This window comes from Phyllobates terribilis, unplaced genomic scaffold, assembly GCF_046119375.1.
Source record: "Phyllobates terribilis strain yellow unplaced genomic scaffold, ASM4611937v1 Scaffold_4__5_contigs__length_816908805, whole genome shotgun sequence".
In the NCBI taxonomy this organism is placed as follows: domain Eukaryota; kingdom Metazoa; phylum Chordata; class Amphibia; order Anura; family Dendrobatidae; genus Phyllobates; species Phyllobates terribilis.
Window position 1 is genome coordinate 134,445,448 of NW_027362764.1, and position 18,792 is coordinate 134,464,239.

The 18,792-nt window shown below is 44.2% G+C and overlaps 1 protein-coding gene across 2 annotated transcripts in view; it reads right to left on the bottom strand.

Annotated features, from left to right (window-relative positions):
• VILL (villin like) overlaps nt 1-18,792 on the bottom strand; it is a 156,912-nt gene that overhangs the window by 68,794 nt on the left and 69,326 nt on the right. For both annotated transcript variants that reach the window (XM_073677775.1, XM_073677773.1), the window contains exon 2: nt 6,752-6,827. In XM_073677775.1, the coding sequence (XP_073533876.1) occupies nt 6,752-6,814 (63 nt within the window). In that variant the 5' untranslated portion in view covers nt 6,815-6,827. The remainder of the gene's footprint in view (nt 1-6,751; nt 6,828-18,792) is intronic.

Consider the following 18,792-nt stretch of genomic DNA (forward strand, 5'->3'; position numbering starts at 1 on the left):
GACAACTTGGATATAATCCCATCGCTCCTCTAAATACTGACACATCCGACAGTTTTTCTTTTTCCATGTGTATTGACATGGATAATCTATTGCAATGTTCCCAGGAGTGCCACAACTCATTCAAGTCCAAATGTGCAAATAAAACACATATTTACCGCAAAAGAAATTGATGTTTTTACAGATTTCAAAATCTCACCACAGATCCAATTCTGCAGCATATAAAACAGCACAGTGGGCGTGAGATTTATATAAAGCCCGTAAACTTTTGCTTAAACTGTAATATGTTGATTTTTTTAAGCACAGAAATACGCAGTGGAAAAAAACATACACATTTTTTTGTCCTGGGATCTTAGCTTTAGTGGATTCTGTTTGGCTTTATGTTGGTGTTAAGGTCATAGAATACAAATATTGTTTGGAGTAAGATATTTGCCACATGCAACACCTTTCCTTGGCAAAAGAGGGCAACATTTTGGCCAATAGATATACAGTCAATGTATAGATCTTATTTAGGGGAGGGGTGTTGCATTAGGCAACAAAATGGCTAAAGGCATGATGGAATATGGCAACATATACATGAAGATATTACACCAAATGTTTGAGAAGTGGAATATGGCTGCAACGAGCCAGACCTGTTGTTCACGTCAATCAAGTTGTGACTAATTTCTTAAATGTCATTTAACGTACGTCACATATGCAATCATCCCGAAAATATTTCTGTGTCATAGAAATGTTATCACACAAAAGATATTGATATCCATATAGTGAATTTATATAAAATTAATTTCCTCCAGATTTTATGTTTTTTTTTTAACAATTTTCTTTTTCTTATTTAATCAGACAAGTATCTTAAAAAAAAAACATTTATTGGAGTTGATATCCTGCGTATCCTTACAGAATGCATCATTATCTGCTTAGGGTAGGTTCACACATATATAGTACTCTCCGCTGAGTTCTAGTTCAGGGTTTCTATACTCGACCGGAACCCGGATAGAGACCCAACAGAGCCATTCACTTCAATGAAGATGATGGAGTCACTGTGGACACCATCTGGCTCGATACTTGCAGTGTTCATGCACTAAAACGTGGCAGACCATGTGCATGTCTGACAAAGGCGATTGTATGTGTGTGTGAACCTAGCCTTACAATGGCACCTGTCATGGAATGGGATATATTAGGCAGCCAACGATCTATCAACTCTTGAAATTGATATGTTGGAAGAAGGAAAAATGGGAAATCGCAAGTGCAAGGTCTCAAGCAGCTCTGACACGTGATAGCGGTACGACTGTGACAGTCCATCTCCACATGTGATAGCTGTACGACTGCGACAGTCCATCTCCACACGTGATAGCTGTACGATTGCGACAGTCCATCTCCACACGTGATAGCTGTACGACTACGACAGTCCATCTCCACACGTGATAGCTGTACGACTGCGACAGTACATCTCCACACGTGATAGCTGTACGACTGCGACAGTCCATCTCCACACGTGATAGCTGTACGACTGCGACAGTCCATCTCCACACGTGATAGCTGTACGACTGCGACAGTCCATCTCCACACGTGATAGCTGTACGACTGCGACAGTCCATCTCCACACGTGATAGCTGTACGACTGCGACAGTTCATCTCCACACGTGATAGCTGTTCGACTGCGACAGTCCATCTCCACACGTGATAGCTGTACGACTGCGGCAGTCCATATCCACACGTGATAGCTGTACGACTGCGACAGTCCATCTCCACACGTGATAGCTGTACGACTGCGACAGTTCATCTCCACACGTGATAGCTGTACGACTGCGACAGTCCATCTCCTCGGTGTGTTTTTGTCTAGGGGCACAAAGGGGGCTATTCTGTGTTGGCATTAGTAATTGGCCTGTAATTCTTCATTTGACATCAAAGTGAGGAAGCTACAAGGGGGCACAACTGATTAGTACTATGTGATTACTAATAATTGTAACAGCTACTGGGAATTATTTGTGTCACTTGCTCTATAACCATCGTCAGGGGCGGAACTACCGCCCGTGCAGCCGGTTCATTGAACGGGGGCCCCGAGGGAGAGGGGGCCCCTCCAGCCTCCAGCAGGGCCGCCATCAGGGCATGACTGCCCTGACTCCAGTATGGGGCCCGGCCGGTAGGGGCCCCCTCGGGGGCCCCCCTCTTGTGCGTCTCTCTCCTCATGGGGCCCCCGGCCCCATGCTATGCGCCGGGTCCGGGACATTTCAGCGCTGAGCTGCGCTGTTGCAGCAGCGCCTTCATGATTCCCCTGACTTCCGGTCATGTGACGGTGCCGTCACATGGCCGGAAGTCAGGAGAACCTGCTGTCAGCGATTTGGACGAGCGCCAGGATTCTGCAGGGATCGCATGGGGGTAAGTATAACAAGTTTTATTTTTTTTAAAATACAATTAACTAGGAGTGGAGAGATGGGAGAAGCACGTGTGTGTGTGTGTGTGTGTGTGTGTGTATGTGTGTATGTGTGTGTGGGGGGGGAGATGGGAGATGCACATGTGTGTGTGTGGGGGGGGGAGATGGGAGATGCACATGTGTGTGGGGGGGGGGAGATGGGAGATGCACATGTGTGTGTGTGTGGGGGGAGATGGGAGATGCACATGTGTGTGGGGGGGGAGATGGGAGATGCACATGTGTGTGGGGGGGAGATGGGAGATGCACATGTGTGTGTGGGGGGGGAGATGGGAGATGCACATGTGTGTGGGGGGGGGAGATGGGAGATGCACGTGTGTGGGGGGGGAGATGGGAGATGCACATGTGTGTGGGGGGGAGATGGGAGATGCACATGTGTGTAGGGGGGGAGATGGGAGATGCACATGTGTGTGTGGGGGGGATGGGAGATGCACATGTGTGTGTGGGGGGGGTGGGAGATGCACATGTGTGTGGGGATGGGAGATGCACATGTGTGTGGGGGGGGAGATGGGAGATGCACGTGTGTGGGGGGGGGGATGGGAGATGCACATGTGTGGGGGAGATGGGAGATGCACATGTGTGGGGGGGAGATGGGAGATGCACATGTGTGGGGGGGGGGAGATGGGAGATGCACATGTGGGGGGAGATGAGAGAGGGGCACATGTGGGGGAGGGGGATGAGAGAGGGGCACATGTGGGGGAGGGGGATGAGAGAGGGGCACATGTGGGGGAGGGGGATGAGAGAGGGGCACATGTGGGGGAGGGGGATGAGAGAGGGGCACATGTGGGGGAGGGGGATGAGAGAGGGGCACATGTGGGGGAGGGGGATGAGAGAGGGGCACATGTGGGGGGGAGGGGGTGAGAGAGGGGCACATGGAGGGGGATGAGAGCTGCACATGGGGGGGTTTGAGAGCTGCACATGGGGGAATTGGGAGTAGGGGGATAATGAGCTGCACATAACGAATGTGGGGTGGGGGAGAGTAAATGATAAATGATGATGGGGTGGGGAGAGCACGGACATGATATAATGAATTGGGGCAGGGGGTGCATGTAAATATTGAATGCGGGGAGCAGGAAGTATAGAGTAGGGGGCGTTGCGGATGCAGGAGTGTGACTGGTAACAAATTGGCGGAAAGAGTAGAGGTTCTAATTAAATTATATATTAAGTGCCTATTTACAGTTAATGGGGGCACAGTGGTGGATTACAATTTATATTTGGAATGGTAGGTTGCCTAATAACTAACCATATATTGATGGTGGATGCACGTCTGTATTCAGCTGCGTAATGTAGAAGTTGGGGAATGTGCTCTAGATAACTGTGTTATTTTATGCAGAGACGAGTCCTGGCTGGAAGACGTGATGGCGGTCTGTGCTGGATGAAGGAGAAAAGCGAAGATGAAGGACTTCACCTAGAGACGTCACCGGTGAGTCAGTCTATTACATGTACACTGTGTATAATGTCACTGGTGATCACTGTATTACCTGTACACTGACACTATATACAGAGCTCCTGTGTATAATGTCACTGGTGATCACTGTATTACCTGTACACTGACACTATATACAGAGCTCCTGTGTATAATTTCACTGGTGATCACTGTATTACCTGTACACTGACACTATATACAGAGCTCCTGTGTATAATGTCACTGGTGATCCCTGTATTACCTGTACACTGACACTATATACAGAGCTCCTGTGTATAATGTCACTGATGATCACTGTATTACCTGTACACTATATACAGAGCTCCTGTGTATAATGTCACTGTATTACCTGTACACTGACACTATATACAGAGCTCCTGTGTATAATTTCACTGGTGATCACTAGATTACCTGGACACTTACGTTATACATACCATGTATAGAGCTCCCGTGTATAATGACACTTATGGTAATATTAGTAATGTGGTGGTAATATTAGTAATGTAGTGGTAATATGTGGTCTGGTCATGGTGTGGCAGTTTTTCTCCCTTCTGTGTGGTATTATTCGGTCACTATGTTGTGGTAATATGTGGTCTGGTCATGGTGTGGCGGTATTCCCTGTATGTAGTATTATTGGTCATTTAAAAAAAAAATGTATATGACACATTCCCTTAAAGAAAACTAAATAAAAATATATCTAAAAAGAGTATTGGATATTTTAAGAAAATTTTAATAGGTTAGAGTAGGGCCCGCCCAGAAGAGTCTACCTTATCGTGGTGGCGGCTTTAAAAATCTTTTGGCCAAAACAAAAGCTGATGGCTATGTATGTGGCGCCGTCACATGGCCGAACGTCAGGAGAACCTGGTGGCAGCGACGTGGACGAGCGCCAGGATTCTGCAGGGATTGCATGGGGGTAAGTATAACAAGTTTTATTTTTTTTAAATACAATTAATTAACTAGGAGTGGGGGGAATCAGAGATGCACGGGGGGGATGAGAGATGCACACGGGGGGGATGAGAGATGCACATGGGGGGGTGAGAGATGCACATGGGGGGGGTGAGAGATGCACATGGGGGGGTGAGAGATGCACATGGAGGGGGTGAGAGATGCACATGGGGGGGATGAGAGATGCACATGGGGGGGATGAGAGATGCACATGGGGGGGATGAGAGATGCACATGGGGGGGATGAGAGATGCACGGGGGGTGAGAGCTGCACATGGGTGGGATGAGAGCTGCACATGGGGGGGTGAGAGATGCACATGGGGGGTTATGTTTACATAACTTTGTTGCCTTATGAAGGGCAGGGGGGGCCCCCCAAAATTTCTTGCACAGGGGCCCACTACAGTCTGTGTCCGCCCCTGACCATCGTGGTTGTGGTGGTGTGATAAGAATTATAAGGGATGGTATTATCGTAGGTTGGGACGTGCATCTGAATCGCTGTCATGAACACTGACAGATGACTATTGTGTGACTAATATTTGATGACTAAATTTAGTATAATGGGAGAGCCCCGGGGTTCGGTCTCTGTCTACTGACTGATGAGCAAGAACAAATGATTCAGTGAAATCTATCAACAAGACTCATTTGATCCCTATTGTATATTGTATTTTTTATTCTTCTGAAAAAAAGAAATATAGAATGAAATAAGCATTGTCATTATGGTATCTACATAAATATATTTTGCTACCTATAAAATCTATCTATGGAATATCAATATATCTGTTTAGAGAATATCTATCTATGTATCTACCTATCTATATGTCTATCAATCACTATTTATGGAATATTCATTTATCTGTTTATGAAATAACTATCTGTCTATCTTTATGACTGGATATATTTTTGTCAGGCTAACAGAGCCTCACACATTAGACACATATTTCAATGGAGGCCGGGATGTACAAAGATCATTATGAAACTCTTGACAATTGTCTCTATAATAGACAGTATAGACAGATGTGCAGCCTGACATCACAATAGCTTTTCCGCTCATGCTGTTGACACATCAATGCAAATGAAAGATTCCTATTGTGCAGAACATAGAACACTCTTTCCGATAATGTCTGTAAAGCGCTGTGGAATTAAAGGAGCTATATAAGTGGGCAAAATAAATTAATAAATAAATTCTTATCTCAAGAATTACCGAATATAATACCGAAGTCCTCGCTCCAGGTCTATAATTTACATTAGGAGAAATGCGTGCTAACATCTAGCTGGGTGACCCAAATATATATCAACCAGAGAGATAGTGCCGTGGGATGACTGGTTCCAAAAAACATCCTCTGAAGAATAGAACAGTCGTCGGTATATTGTGTATGGACAGTGGTGCACTAGTGAAATTATAAAAGAAATACAAAATTCATCTTGAATATAATCAGCAGTAGATTATCGGTCTGAAATCAGCTTGTGTAAATGCACACTAAAGGTTTTCCTTTGATGGTGCAATGTGTTAGGATTTGGGGCCAGACTTTTATTTTTTGCCCAGGCCTACACTTTGTCTATGACTACGGCCCCACTATCAGTATTTGTTCACTATTCGGTCAATATTTTTTCTCAGGAGTGGGAGCCAAAACCAGGAGTGGGTGATAAATGCAGAAGTGGTGACTTGTTTCTATTATACCTTTTCTCTGATTGTTCCTCACCTGGTTTTGGCTCCCACTCCTGAGAAAAAATACTGACGGAATACTGACCAAATACTGATAGTGCGGCCGTGGCCTAAATCTGCCACTCAGACTTGGAGCCAACCCTGGAGAACATACAGGTTTATAAACATTGGGCTGAAAAGGAATAACATAAAGCCCCTGAGGCCCAATTCGATGGTTACAAAATTTACTCATACCTCTGCTGAAAAATATTCTTCTCTAAAACTTAAAATTGTAAAGTAAGAAAGTTTCTTACCTCGATGGACCATATTTGTAGACCAGGCTTCCTACTAATGTTGGCAATTGGTTGTGCGCTCATTTTGACAGAGAAACTGTAAGACAAGATTTGAGAAATGTCACAATGATACTTATCAATGATACATAGTTTATGTGCATAGTAGTACAAGAAGAAAGACATTCAGACATATTGTGAAAGGTAAAAAAACATAGCAATGTTTCCAAATCAAGGACTCTGGAGCTACACGTACCTCTTTGGTCCTCTGCATGAGGCTCATACTTTTGTGCACTAGTGACCAAAAAAAGATCATAGGATTACCAGAACTTGGTAGTAAAGTAAAACAAAATAATTGCTAATTACCCTTTAGAAAAAAACAGGGGTGTAACTAAAGAGGGAGCAGGGTTATAACTGCACCAGGGCCCAAAAGGTTACTAATGCTATTACAGACCTGTCATATTTGGGGGTCCTGTTGGAGATCTTGCTTTGGGACCCTGAAGTTTAAGTTACACCACTGGAAAAGTTCTAGGGGTACAGTCGCATGAGGCAGTAAAGATGTGGCAGAGAGGAGGTCTGTGGCCGCTTGACCAACACTGCAAACCTCCTTATACCTGACATCACTGATGCCTCTGCTATTTTATAGGCACATGCGACATCATCACTGATGCCTCTGCTATTTTGTGAATCAGTGAATATGAATAGCGGTATCAGAGCGCCAATAACAGGGCAAAAATTAATTAAAATGACTGATTTATAAATAAACACAACGCGTTTCGGTGGACAAAGCCACCTTCATCAGGTGTGACAAGCAGCAAACAAATGATCCTTATATACATTTAACCAGGTATGCAATTACTTCAGAGGGGCGGGGCTAAATACAGAGTGATATCTCTATATTAACCCCCTGAGTTCATTTATGCCCAATAGAGTAAACAGGATTTTTATAAATTAGTACCTAATGAAACATATAGGATTTGCAGTATAAGAACTTGCGAATCCTATAATCATAATACTTAATAGGATATATTGTTATCTAACACCCTATATTTTATATTATAAAAAATTACATACAACATAGAACAATATGTGAATACAAAAAATACAATCACCAGATATAGGTAGGGGAAAAGGGGTAGGAGAGGAACCAAAAGCTCCCTTACTGTTTCTATCTTTACAATTAGGAAAATATAATAAGGAAAAAAAAAAAAAGGAAAAAAAAATTTTTTTTTGTAAAAATTATATAATGAAATTGCTAAAACATAAAAACAATTGTTTAAAAAGTTGTCTTTTCTATATTAAGATTCAAACCCTCAGGGGACAGAGTTCCCATTTTGAAAATCCAATAATTTTCGCGTGTAATAAGGTGATTTAATCTATCATGTTGTGTATCAACTATATGATCAATGATAGTTTTAGATTATTAGGATTTTTCTGATATTCTTTTAAGAAATGATTAGAAACACTATGTAGGGCAAAGCCGTTTCTAATATTTTGGCGATGTTTATTTAATCTGGAGTGCATTTCCTGGATAGTGCGGCCAATGTATTGCAGGCCGCAGGTACACTGGAGCAGATAGATCACATATGAGGACTGACATGTAAGTCTAAAGCGAATGGGATATATCTCTCCAGTGACCGCAGAGACGAATGTTTTAGCTCCATTATAAATGGATTGACAGCATAAGCATTTAGGAACATTACATTTGTAACATCCATTGCTACTACTAGGAGCTAAATTTGAATGGTTAAGTCTTCTACCAATAGTTGTGTTGCTGGGGGCTTTATAATTTCCTACATTTTTACTCCTCCGATATATGACATGGGGAAATTCCGGTAAATGACCAGTCAATACCGGATCGTTCCTTGAAATGAAATAGTATTTTTTTAATAAACTGGATAACATTTGCGTAGGTTTACCATAGGTAGTAATCAGATTTAAACTGAAATCATCACTTGGTTCTTGACTGGTATTCTTGGATTTGTTGATACACAAGTTCTGTGATAGGGATCTAGTTTTGGAGAAAGCATCCTTTAATAATTTCTGGGGGTATCCCTTAGCTCTAAAATGTTTTTGTAAAACCTTAGATTCCAGAAAAAAATCCGAATCATGTGTACAATTTTTTCTGACACGCCAATATTGACCGTATGGAATATTTCTAATCCAACTGGGCAAATGGCCACTGTCAAATTCAAGATAACTATTTACATCCACTTCCTTGCTATTTTGTGGGCACCTTCGACATCATGCGTGCAATGTGTAGAAACAATGACATTACAGGACGGACCTATGACTCAAAAAATGCACTGGGAATGCCACAGAAAGTACGAGAATCATAGTGCTCTGGTCCGGTGGCCACAGACTACCGACATGGCCGCTTTACCAGGGTCCTACAAATCTTTTTTCTCAGTCCTAAGCAGAACTATTAAATCATAATACCAAACCTGCATGTACAAGTAGATACATGTGTTTTTTGCCACAATGTCGCTAATGATTGTAGTTTTCACTGAAAATGCGATAAGATGTGATCACTTTTTGACAGAAAACTTCTATGAAATACTAAGTCTTACTACTATTAAAGCTGCCATAGCAGCAGTGCCATGTAATAAGAGGTGCAGTGTACTGAGATCCTTGTTTGAATATATTCAAATAAGCAGAGAAAAAGAAATGAAGGTGGGTTACTAAAAGGGCCACCTGGGATATTAACATCCAGTATGTGCATTTGATGTAGCACATGGTACAACAATGTGATTATGGTAATCGGGTTGCACTAGGTTTTCTTGGGCCCACAGAGGAAATCATAGAATCATAGATTGTTAGAGTTGGAAGGGACCTCGAAGGTCATCGTGTCCAACCCCCTGCTCAATGCAGGACTCACTAAACCATCTCAGACAGATGTCTGTCCAGCCTCTGTTTGAAGACTTCCATTGAAGGAGAACTCACCACCTCTCATGGCTGCCTGTTCCACTTATTGATCACCCTCACGGTCAAAAAGTGTTTTCTAATATCTAATCTGTATCTTCTCCCTTTCAGTTTCATTCCATTGCTACTCGTGTTTCCATGTGCAAATGAGAATAAGGACGATCCCTCTATACTGTGACATCCCTTCAAATATTTGTAGACAGCTATTACGTCTCCTCTTAGCCTTCTTTTTTGAAAGCTAAACATTCCCAGATCATTTAACCGTTCCTCGTAGGACATAGTTTGTAGTCCACTCACCATCCTTGCAGCTCTCCTCTAAACTTGCTCCAGTTTTTCTATGTCTTATTTAAAATGTGGTGCCCAGAACATGTCCATTCACAGCAGCCACAATATGAGTGTCAGTAACCCAGTTCTAGAAATAGGAGCAAGTTCTATAGGTGGAATCTGCATTTGTCAGACATTTATGGCATATTCTCTGGATATTCTATAAATGATTAAGATGAGAATAAAACCTCAATGGCAAGTAAAAGGTCAATATTTTGAAATCTCTTCTCTAACTAGATGCTTGGCAGAAAGTCAGTATTGTACGTGGCTGTATACAGTGTACGTTTTGTTGCCTGGCAGGTGGCACAACGCCTGGATTCACTATGAGTTCAGGAGCTGTAGACTGGTACATAAAAGCCAGAGCTGCTTATAGTATATCACAAACCAATAATGCTCAATCCAAACAGACATTCTAGTAAGGAGCAACTGTATCCACATCAGTCACATTTCACTCTTTACATATGACTATGTTGACTGTCACCCCATCCAGGTGATGTATTTCACATAAAAATTGGCTGAGGCTATTTTTACTATTTTCGCTGTCTTTTGTAGCATTTTTCATAGTGTTTTTTTTCCTTGACAAAAACACTGACCCCAGAAAGACATATTAAAGCCTATAGTGAAATTATAAAATATACAACATACAAATAGTTTTGATTTGTGTGCATTTTTTGGCTCAGTGATATTTTTTTCCAAAATGAAGCCCGCTGTGGGTTTGATACCGTTTCTGGCATTTTTCTCATATGCCAGAAAAACAAACAGAAAAAAATATTTGACCAATGTGACAAAAATAAAAATTTCCCCTAAATATGCTTAAAAAACAACAACATTGAGATCCATTGTGTTTTAACAAACATTTAAAAACACTAAAAAAAGGTTTGCAGGAGGCTTTAGGCCACATTAATATAGTTGTAAAACAACTTTCATATTGCACTTCTACTGAACTGATTTAAATGGGTTGTCCCATGAACAACACCTATCTCCTATACTTAGGACTGGTAATAAATGCATGATGGCTGTGGCAGATCATTTGGACCTTCAAAGATCATGAGGGTCCCAAAATCCCCTATAGGAATAGAATGGTATTGTACTTGCGTGAGCAGAGCTCCATTCATTCACTGTGGGAGCGGTGGTCACACATGTAAACTAGCAATTCCAAGAGTGAATAGATTGAAGCTCATACAAAAGTACGGTTCTATTCATACAGGTGACTTTAGGAAACCCATTCTTGTGAACGCTGGGTCCCCGTGGTAAGAACTCTCAGCGATCATACATTTATCAGATATCTTGTAGATGAGGGACGGGAACCTCAGGCCCAAGGGTCATTTACGGCCCGCGATTACCTTACCTCCGGACCCCAGGCTGTGCTTAGGCAGGCAGCTCTGTTTTGATGGCCACCGGTCTTTTAATTTCTTCTTGCTTTGTGAGCACGAGCAGTGTTCACTACTGAACGCTGAGGTGCGTACAATGAAAGATAACCTCCTGACACCAGTGCCAGTGCTAGGACGTACTTTGTGGATGGAATTAGATTGAAGGATGGTATAAATATCCAATGGCCCCTGGCAGAAAAAAGATTCCCCACCCCTGCTGTAGATAAAGGACAACTCCTTTTAGTTCGGTGGGGGGTGCTGGGCAATCTTAATCTTACATTATTACCAAGTTATCTTTTTTATTGCTCTTAGGACTGATAAAGCAATTTGCATTACCTGTCAGGTTGTTTTGATTATTAGTTTGCCTCTTACTCTCCTTGCAAAACACCATTCCATACGGCACATCCATTCTGTTGGCATGTTTGCAGTTCCACAACTACATCTCCCTGCTACTGTAAGGGTGTGGACAGTACTGTCGTGTTCCTGCCCTTGAAGACACCAATCTCGTCATGTGAATAATGTCATGCGTTTATATATATATATATATATATATATATATATATATATATATATATATATACAGTACAGACCAAAAGTTTGGACACACCTCATTTAAAGATTTTTCTGCATTTTCATGACTTTGAAAATTGTACATTCACACTGAAGGCATCAAAACTATGAATTAACACATGTGGAATTATATACTTAACAAAAAAGTGTGAAACAACTGAAAATATGTCTTATATTCTAGGTTCTTCAAAGTAGCCACCTTTTGCTTTGATAACTGCTTTGCACACTCTTGGCATTCTCTTGATGAGCTTCAAGAGGTAGTCACCGGAAATGGTTTTCACTTCACAGGTGTGCCCTGTCAGGTTTAATAAGTGGGATTTCTTGCCTTATAAATGGGGTTGGGACCATCAATTGTGTTGTGCAGAAGTCAGGTGGATACACAGCTGATAGTCCTACTGAATAGACTGTTAGAATTTGTATTATGGCAACAAAAAAGCAGCTAAGTAAAGAAAAACGAGTGGCCATCATTACTTTAAGAAATGAAGGTCAGTCAGTGCAAAAAATTGGGCAAACTTTGAATGTGTCCCCAAGTGCAGTTGCAAAAACCATCAAGCGCTACAAATAAACTGGCTCACATGAGAACCGCCCCAGAAAAGGAAGACCAAGAGTCACCTCTGCTTCTGAGGATAAGTTTATCCGAGTCACCAGCCTCAGAAATCGCAGGTTAACAGCAGCTCCGATTAGAGACCAGGTCAATGCCACACAGAGTTCTAGCAGCAGACACATCTACAACAACTGTTAAGAGGAGACTTTGTGCAGTAGGTCTTCATGGTAAAATAGCTGCTAGGAAACCACTGATAAGGACAGGCAACAAGCAGAAGAGACTTGTTTGGGCTAAAGAACACAAGGAATGGACATTAGACCAGTGGAAATCTGTGCTTTGGTCTGATGAGTCCAAATTTGAGATCTTTGGTTCCAACTACCGTGTCTTTATGCGACGCAGAAAAGGTGAACGGATGGACTCTACATGCCTGGTTCCCACCGTGAAGCATGGAGGAGGAGGAAGTGTGATGGTGTGGGGGTGCTTTGCTGGTGACACTGTTGGGGATTTATTCAAAATTGAAGGCATACTGAACCAGCATGGCTACCACAGCATTTTGCAGCGGCATGATATTCCATCCGGTTTGCGTTTAGTTAGACCATCATTTATTTTTCAACAGGACAATGACCCCAAGCACACCCCCAGGCTGTGTAAGGGCTATTTGACCAAGAAGGAGAGTGATGGGGTGCTACGCCAGATGACCTGGCCTCCACAGTCACCAGACCTGAACCCAATCGAGATGGTTTGGGGTGAGCTGGACCGCAGAGTGAAGGCAAAAGGGCCAACAAGTGCTAAGCATCTCTGGGAACTCCTTCAAGATTGTTGGAAGACCATTTCCGGTGACTACCTCTTGAAGCTCATCAAGAGAATGCCAAGAGTGTGCAAAGCAGTCATCAAAGCAAAAGGTGGCTACTTTGAAGAACCTAGAATATAAGACATATTTTCAGTTATTTCACACTTTTTTGTTAAGTATATAATTCCACATGTGTTAATTCATAGTTTTGATGCCTTCAGTGTGAATGTACAATTTTCAAAGTAATGAAAATACAGAAAAATCTTTAAATGAGAAGGTGTGTCCAAACTTTTGGTCTGTACTGTATATTGTGGTAGATCGACTCACTTGGCTTCTTAAAGAGGTAGTCAGAGGAACACTTTCCGTTTAAGTTTTCAACTGTTGTATTAAAAACAAAAAAACAGGTTCAGCTCTATTTAACATGAGCACAGCTTTGGAGCTCTCATCTCCAGACACACCAAATACTGAATGAGTCCAACGGCTCCACATTTACCTTCTGGACCACACCCTGGGGGTGGAGATATGGTGAACTGCCTCCCACCTACTCTTCAGCTGTCCACAAAAACCCAGCCCTTAATATGGCTGATTAACCCCTCTCAGCACATAGTGTGCTGGAGCATTTTTTCAGGTTCATATCACTAAGGCTAACATCCTCAGTGACACGTATCTCCCCTCCAGTATTTTACCAGTGACCGTCTCACAATACACACATATATATATATATATATATATATATATACATACAGTACAGACCAAAAGTTTGGACACACCTTCTCATTTAAAGATTTTTCTGTATTTTCATGACTATGAAAATTGTACATTCACACTGAAGGCATCAAAACTATGAATTAACACATGTGGAATTATATACTTAACTAAAAAGTGTGAAACAACTGAAAATATGTCTTATATTCTAGGTTCTTCAAAGTAGCCACCTTTTGCTTTGATGACTGCTTTGCACACTCTTGACATTCTCTTGATGAGCTTCAAGAGGTAGTCACCGGAAATGGTCTTCCAACAATCTTGAAGGAGTTCCCAGAGATGCTTAGCACTTGTTGGCCCTTTTGTCTTCACTCTGCGGTCCAGCTCACCCCAAACCATCTAGATTGGGTTCAGGTCTTGTGACTGTGGAGGCCTGGTCATCTGGCGTAGCACCCCATCACTCTCCCTCTTGGTCAAATAGCCCTTACACAGCCTGGAGGTGTGTTTGGGGTCATTGTACTGTTGAAAAATAAATGATGGTCCAACTAAACGCAAACCGGATGGAATAGCATGCCGCTGCAAGATGCTGTGGTAGCAATGCTGGTTCAGTATGCCTTCAATTTTGAATAAATCCCCAACAGTGTCACCAGCAAAGCACCCCCACACCATCACACCTCTTCCTCCATGCTTCACGGTGGGAACCAGGCATGTAGAGTCCATCCGTTCACCTTTTCTGCGTCGCACAAAGACACGGTGATTGGAACCAAAGATCTCAAATTTGGACTCATCAGACCAAAGCACAGATTTCCACTGGTCTAATGTCCATTCCTTGTGTTCTTTAGCCCAAACAAGTCTCTTCTGCTTGTTGCCTGTCCTTAGCAGTGGTTTCCTAGCAACTATTTTACCATGAAGGCCTGCTGCACAAAGTCTCCTCTTAACAGTTGTTGAAGAGATGTGTCTGCTGCTAGAACTCTGTGTGGCATTGACCTGGTCTCTAATCTGAGCTGCTGTTAACCTGCGATTTCTGAGGCTGGTGACTTGGATAAACTTATCCTCAGAAGCAGAGGTGACTCTTGGTCTTCCTTTCCAGGGGCGGTCCTCATGTGAGCCAGTTTCTTCGTAGCGCTGGATGGTTTTTACAATTGCACTTGGGGACACTTTCAAAGTTTTCCCAATTTTTCTCACTGACTAACTTTCATTTCTTAAAGTAATGATGGCCACTCATTTTTCTTTACTTAGCTGCTTTTTTCTTGTCATAATACAAATTCTAACAGTCTATTCAGTAGGACTATCAGCTGTGTTTCCACCAGACACAACTAATGGTCCCAACCCCATTTATAAGGCAAGAAATCCAACTTATTAAACCTGACAGGGCACACCTGTGAAGTGAAAACCATTTCCGGTGACTACCTCTTGAAGCTCATCAAGAGAATGCCAAACGTGTGCAAAGCAGTCATGAAAGCAAAAGGTGGCTACTTTGAAGAACCTAGAATATAAGACATATTTTTATGTTTCACACTTTTTTGTTAACTATATAATTCCACATGTGTTAATTCATAGTTTTGATGCCTTCAGTGTGAATGTACAATTTTCATAGTCATGAAAATACAGAAAAATCTTTAAATGAGAATGTGTGCCCAAACTTTTGGTCTGTACTGTACATATATATATGAATATAGTGTAATGTGAAGTGTAAACTATGTCACGCGGTTTTGAAATGTATTAGGTAGTCATGTGATATAATGTGAATTGTTATGTATGGTGATATGGTAATGTAAAGGTTATGCATAATGTGAGTAGTGTACAGTGCAGAATAAGCATAGGGTAAGACATAGGATAGGATTTAGGACATCAGATAGTGACAATAGTTAGCTGATGACATAAGGATAAGATACAGTTGATGTTTTGGACTAGCCCACAATGAGAGGGAGCTAAGGACAGTAAATAAGGAGACTGCTTCCTGTTTCAAGAGAGTTCGAGTCCGGTGGCTGAGTGATAGGGTGAAGTTCAAGGTGCAGTGGACTGATAGCAAATGTGAGTACATATTGTTCTGGACGGTATGAGTCCTTACAAAATTCCCTGTGGACGTTCCTGCAATGTCCAGAGCTCAAGGCTCAATACAGCTGCTATGGAGAGCAGCTCAACCCCTTCCGTACAGAGGAAGATGAACGTGATGTGAAACAGCGTGTGGGAAAGGTAACGGATCTTGGTAATACTGCGGAACTGGACTGGAAATCCCTGGTAGAAATGTGGCACCCCAGGCCTGGTTGCCACAAATGTGATTAATCTGCGTCTGAGAGCAGGAGGGAGGTTCCCTGGTTAGGGACAATTAGCATGCAGCACCTCCTGTCCCAGGCCAGTAGGGGGAGCTGGCTGCCCTATAAAAGCTGGAACTGGGGCAGGGTTAGGGAGACCAGAACCCACTGCTGAAGTGACAAGAAGGGTTTCTTAGAGGAAGGGAAGGTCAGCAGCAGCTGAGGAGTCCGTGAGGCAGAGGAGAGACTGCAAGCCAGGGACAGAGGCGACGAGAGTCGGTGCGGGTAGAGAATCAATCTAACCGGACGTTGGGGTCCAAGGCTGTCCGGGTTATCATTCCCAGCAGCAAAGAACCAACCCGCGAGGGATTTCAGGTCCCTTGGCCTAAGAAGCCTGGAGGCTCCGCCGCACAGAGGGACCAGTACAGTGAGGAGAAAGCAAAAGGTACCCTAGGCCCGAGTCGCAAGCCATACAGGCGAGAAGTACACGGCAAGCTCAGGGACGTGGGCTATTACACCACGAAGAGGGGGATAGTCAGAAAGAGCATAGAGAGAATGGTAGGCCTACACACTCACCCTGACCAGTGGGGCTCCCCCGAATGCTCTCAGACACCCAGGCCCATTCCTAACCGGTACTACTGTTGGGTCATTAATAACATCTACAATAAAGACCCAGAAATGTTTTGAAATGGACTCTGAACTTTTACTATTGCAGCCGGCACTATCACCCCCAGCATCCACCTACACTGCCCTGAGGCCACACTCCTCCCGTGGGGAGTTATCCTACCCTTGAGCTGCACACCAACACCAGCCTCAGCGGTCTGCCTAGCAGCGGCGGTTATCCCTGACCGCAATCCACGGGTGGCGTAGTCGGACATTCACAAATCTATAAATAGGCTGCCACAACATTGGTCTGACCACCCTGAGCCACGGGACCGGGTTGCCACTACTACCCCCATCAGCACCGTACACCAGAAGACCCGGTTTCGAGTACCCCACGGCCCAGGGGGTGAGTCAACTTTGGCGTAGTCGGCAGGATTGTGACCAACCCGCCGCAAACGGGTATTGCGTGCCTGAAAAGACTTTATATTTAACTGAGTGAAGCGTCCCGCCATTCGGGGCCGTTTCCCGCCAAAAGGCGCCATCTTCGGGACGCCGTGCTGGAAGAAGAGGGGCGTGGACACCAAAACCGTGCGAGACCTGAAGCGCCGCCCTACGTCCAGACGCTGCGCAAGGTCCTGGAAGCAGATCCAGCGGACGCCGACGTCATCACCCCGCGACGCAAAGTCCTCACCCAGAGCATCGCGAGCGGAGCCGCGGCCTACAGAAGAGAATCGTCGGAAGGTAGGCCACGGTTAACTAGGGGGGAGGAAGATGTCGGAAGCGGAGGGACCCTCTACCACCAGCGTAGCCGCTGCAGCTGTGATGCCGTTTTCCATGCCCTATATCCCCGGAGCGGCCTGGCTGCCACAGTATGCCGGCGAGTCGCATACCTTGAGCGACTTTAAAGAGAGACTGTATAGCTTATTCAAAGTTTATCCCCTGACAGAAGAACAGAAAGTAAGCATACTGAGAGGGCAGCTAACTGGTGCGGCCCAGCGGGAGGTAAAGTCTTGGACAGCTTAGGAGAAAAGGACTGTAAGGGGAGTTCTGACCCGTCTACGGGACACCTTTGATACCCGTACCTCAGCAGAAATCAAAATGCGGTTCTATGGATGTAAGCAGCGGGCCCAAAATAGTATCAGAGACTATGCCTTAAACTTGCAAGAAGCCCTGAGAACAATCAAACAAGCTTACCCTGGCAGCGTGCAGGATACAGATAAACTATTGACTGAACAGTTCATAGAAGGTCTGCTGTCCAGCGCCCACAGAACCCAGCTGCGCCTCATGGCACTACAGAACCCCGATTTGACTTTTGCACAGTTTAAAGATTGGGCCATCCGGGTGCTCCGAGAACCCGCACCAGGTGGCGCTGTAGCTTCCCGGCGCCCTGCCATCACTTACCACCAGGAGGCGGCGCCCTACCCTGCAGACCTTGTGGGGGCTGATGCGCAGGCCCTAAACCCATCCCCGCCTGCAAACCTGCACCATCAGGTCCAAGAACTAACAAAGAGTGTTGCTGCATTGACCAGGACCGTACAGTCGTTACAGATGGACCCGTCAGGACCAATCAAGCTGGCTTCCAGTCCGGAGGATGTCCCATGGCGTCGACAGAGGAGGATCCCGTCGTTCAGAGGGAGGCCCACAGACCGCTATGCTGAGGATGGACAGCCGATTTTCCGCCGTTGCAACCAGCCAGGACACATAGCCAGGTACTGTACTTTAAACGGGTCCAACCTGGGGCAGAGGGCCAAACCCCAGGCATAAGGTCACCAGGCCCGTCTAATTGGCGTGATAAGTACGTGGGGGGACGCCCGGTTTTACCTGTAGTGCTGGACGGTATCCCCATGAGTGCACTGCTGGACACCGGGTCCCAAGTGACTACCATCCCCTATGTACTTTTCAAGCAGTACTGGAGTGACACTGATATAACCCGTTATGCAGACAATGACTTGAGCATCATCGCCAGCAATGGCCAACCTGTGCCG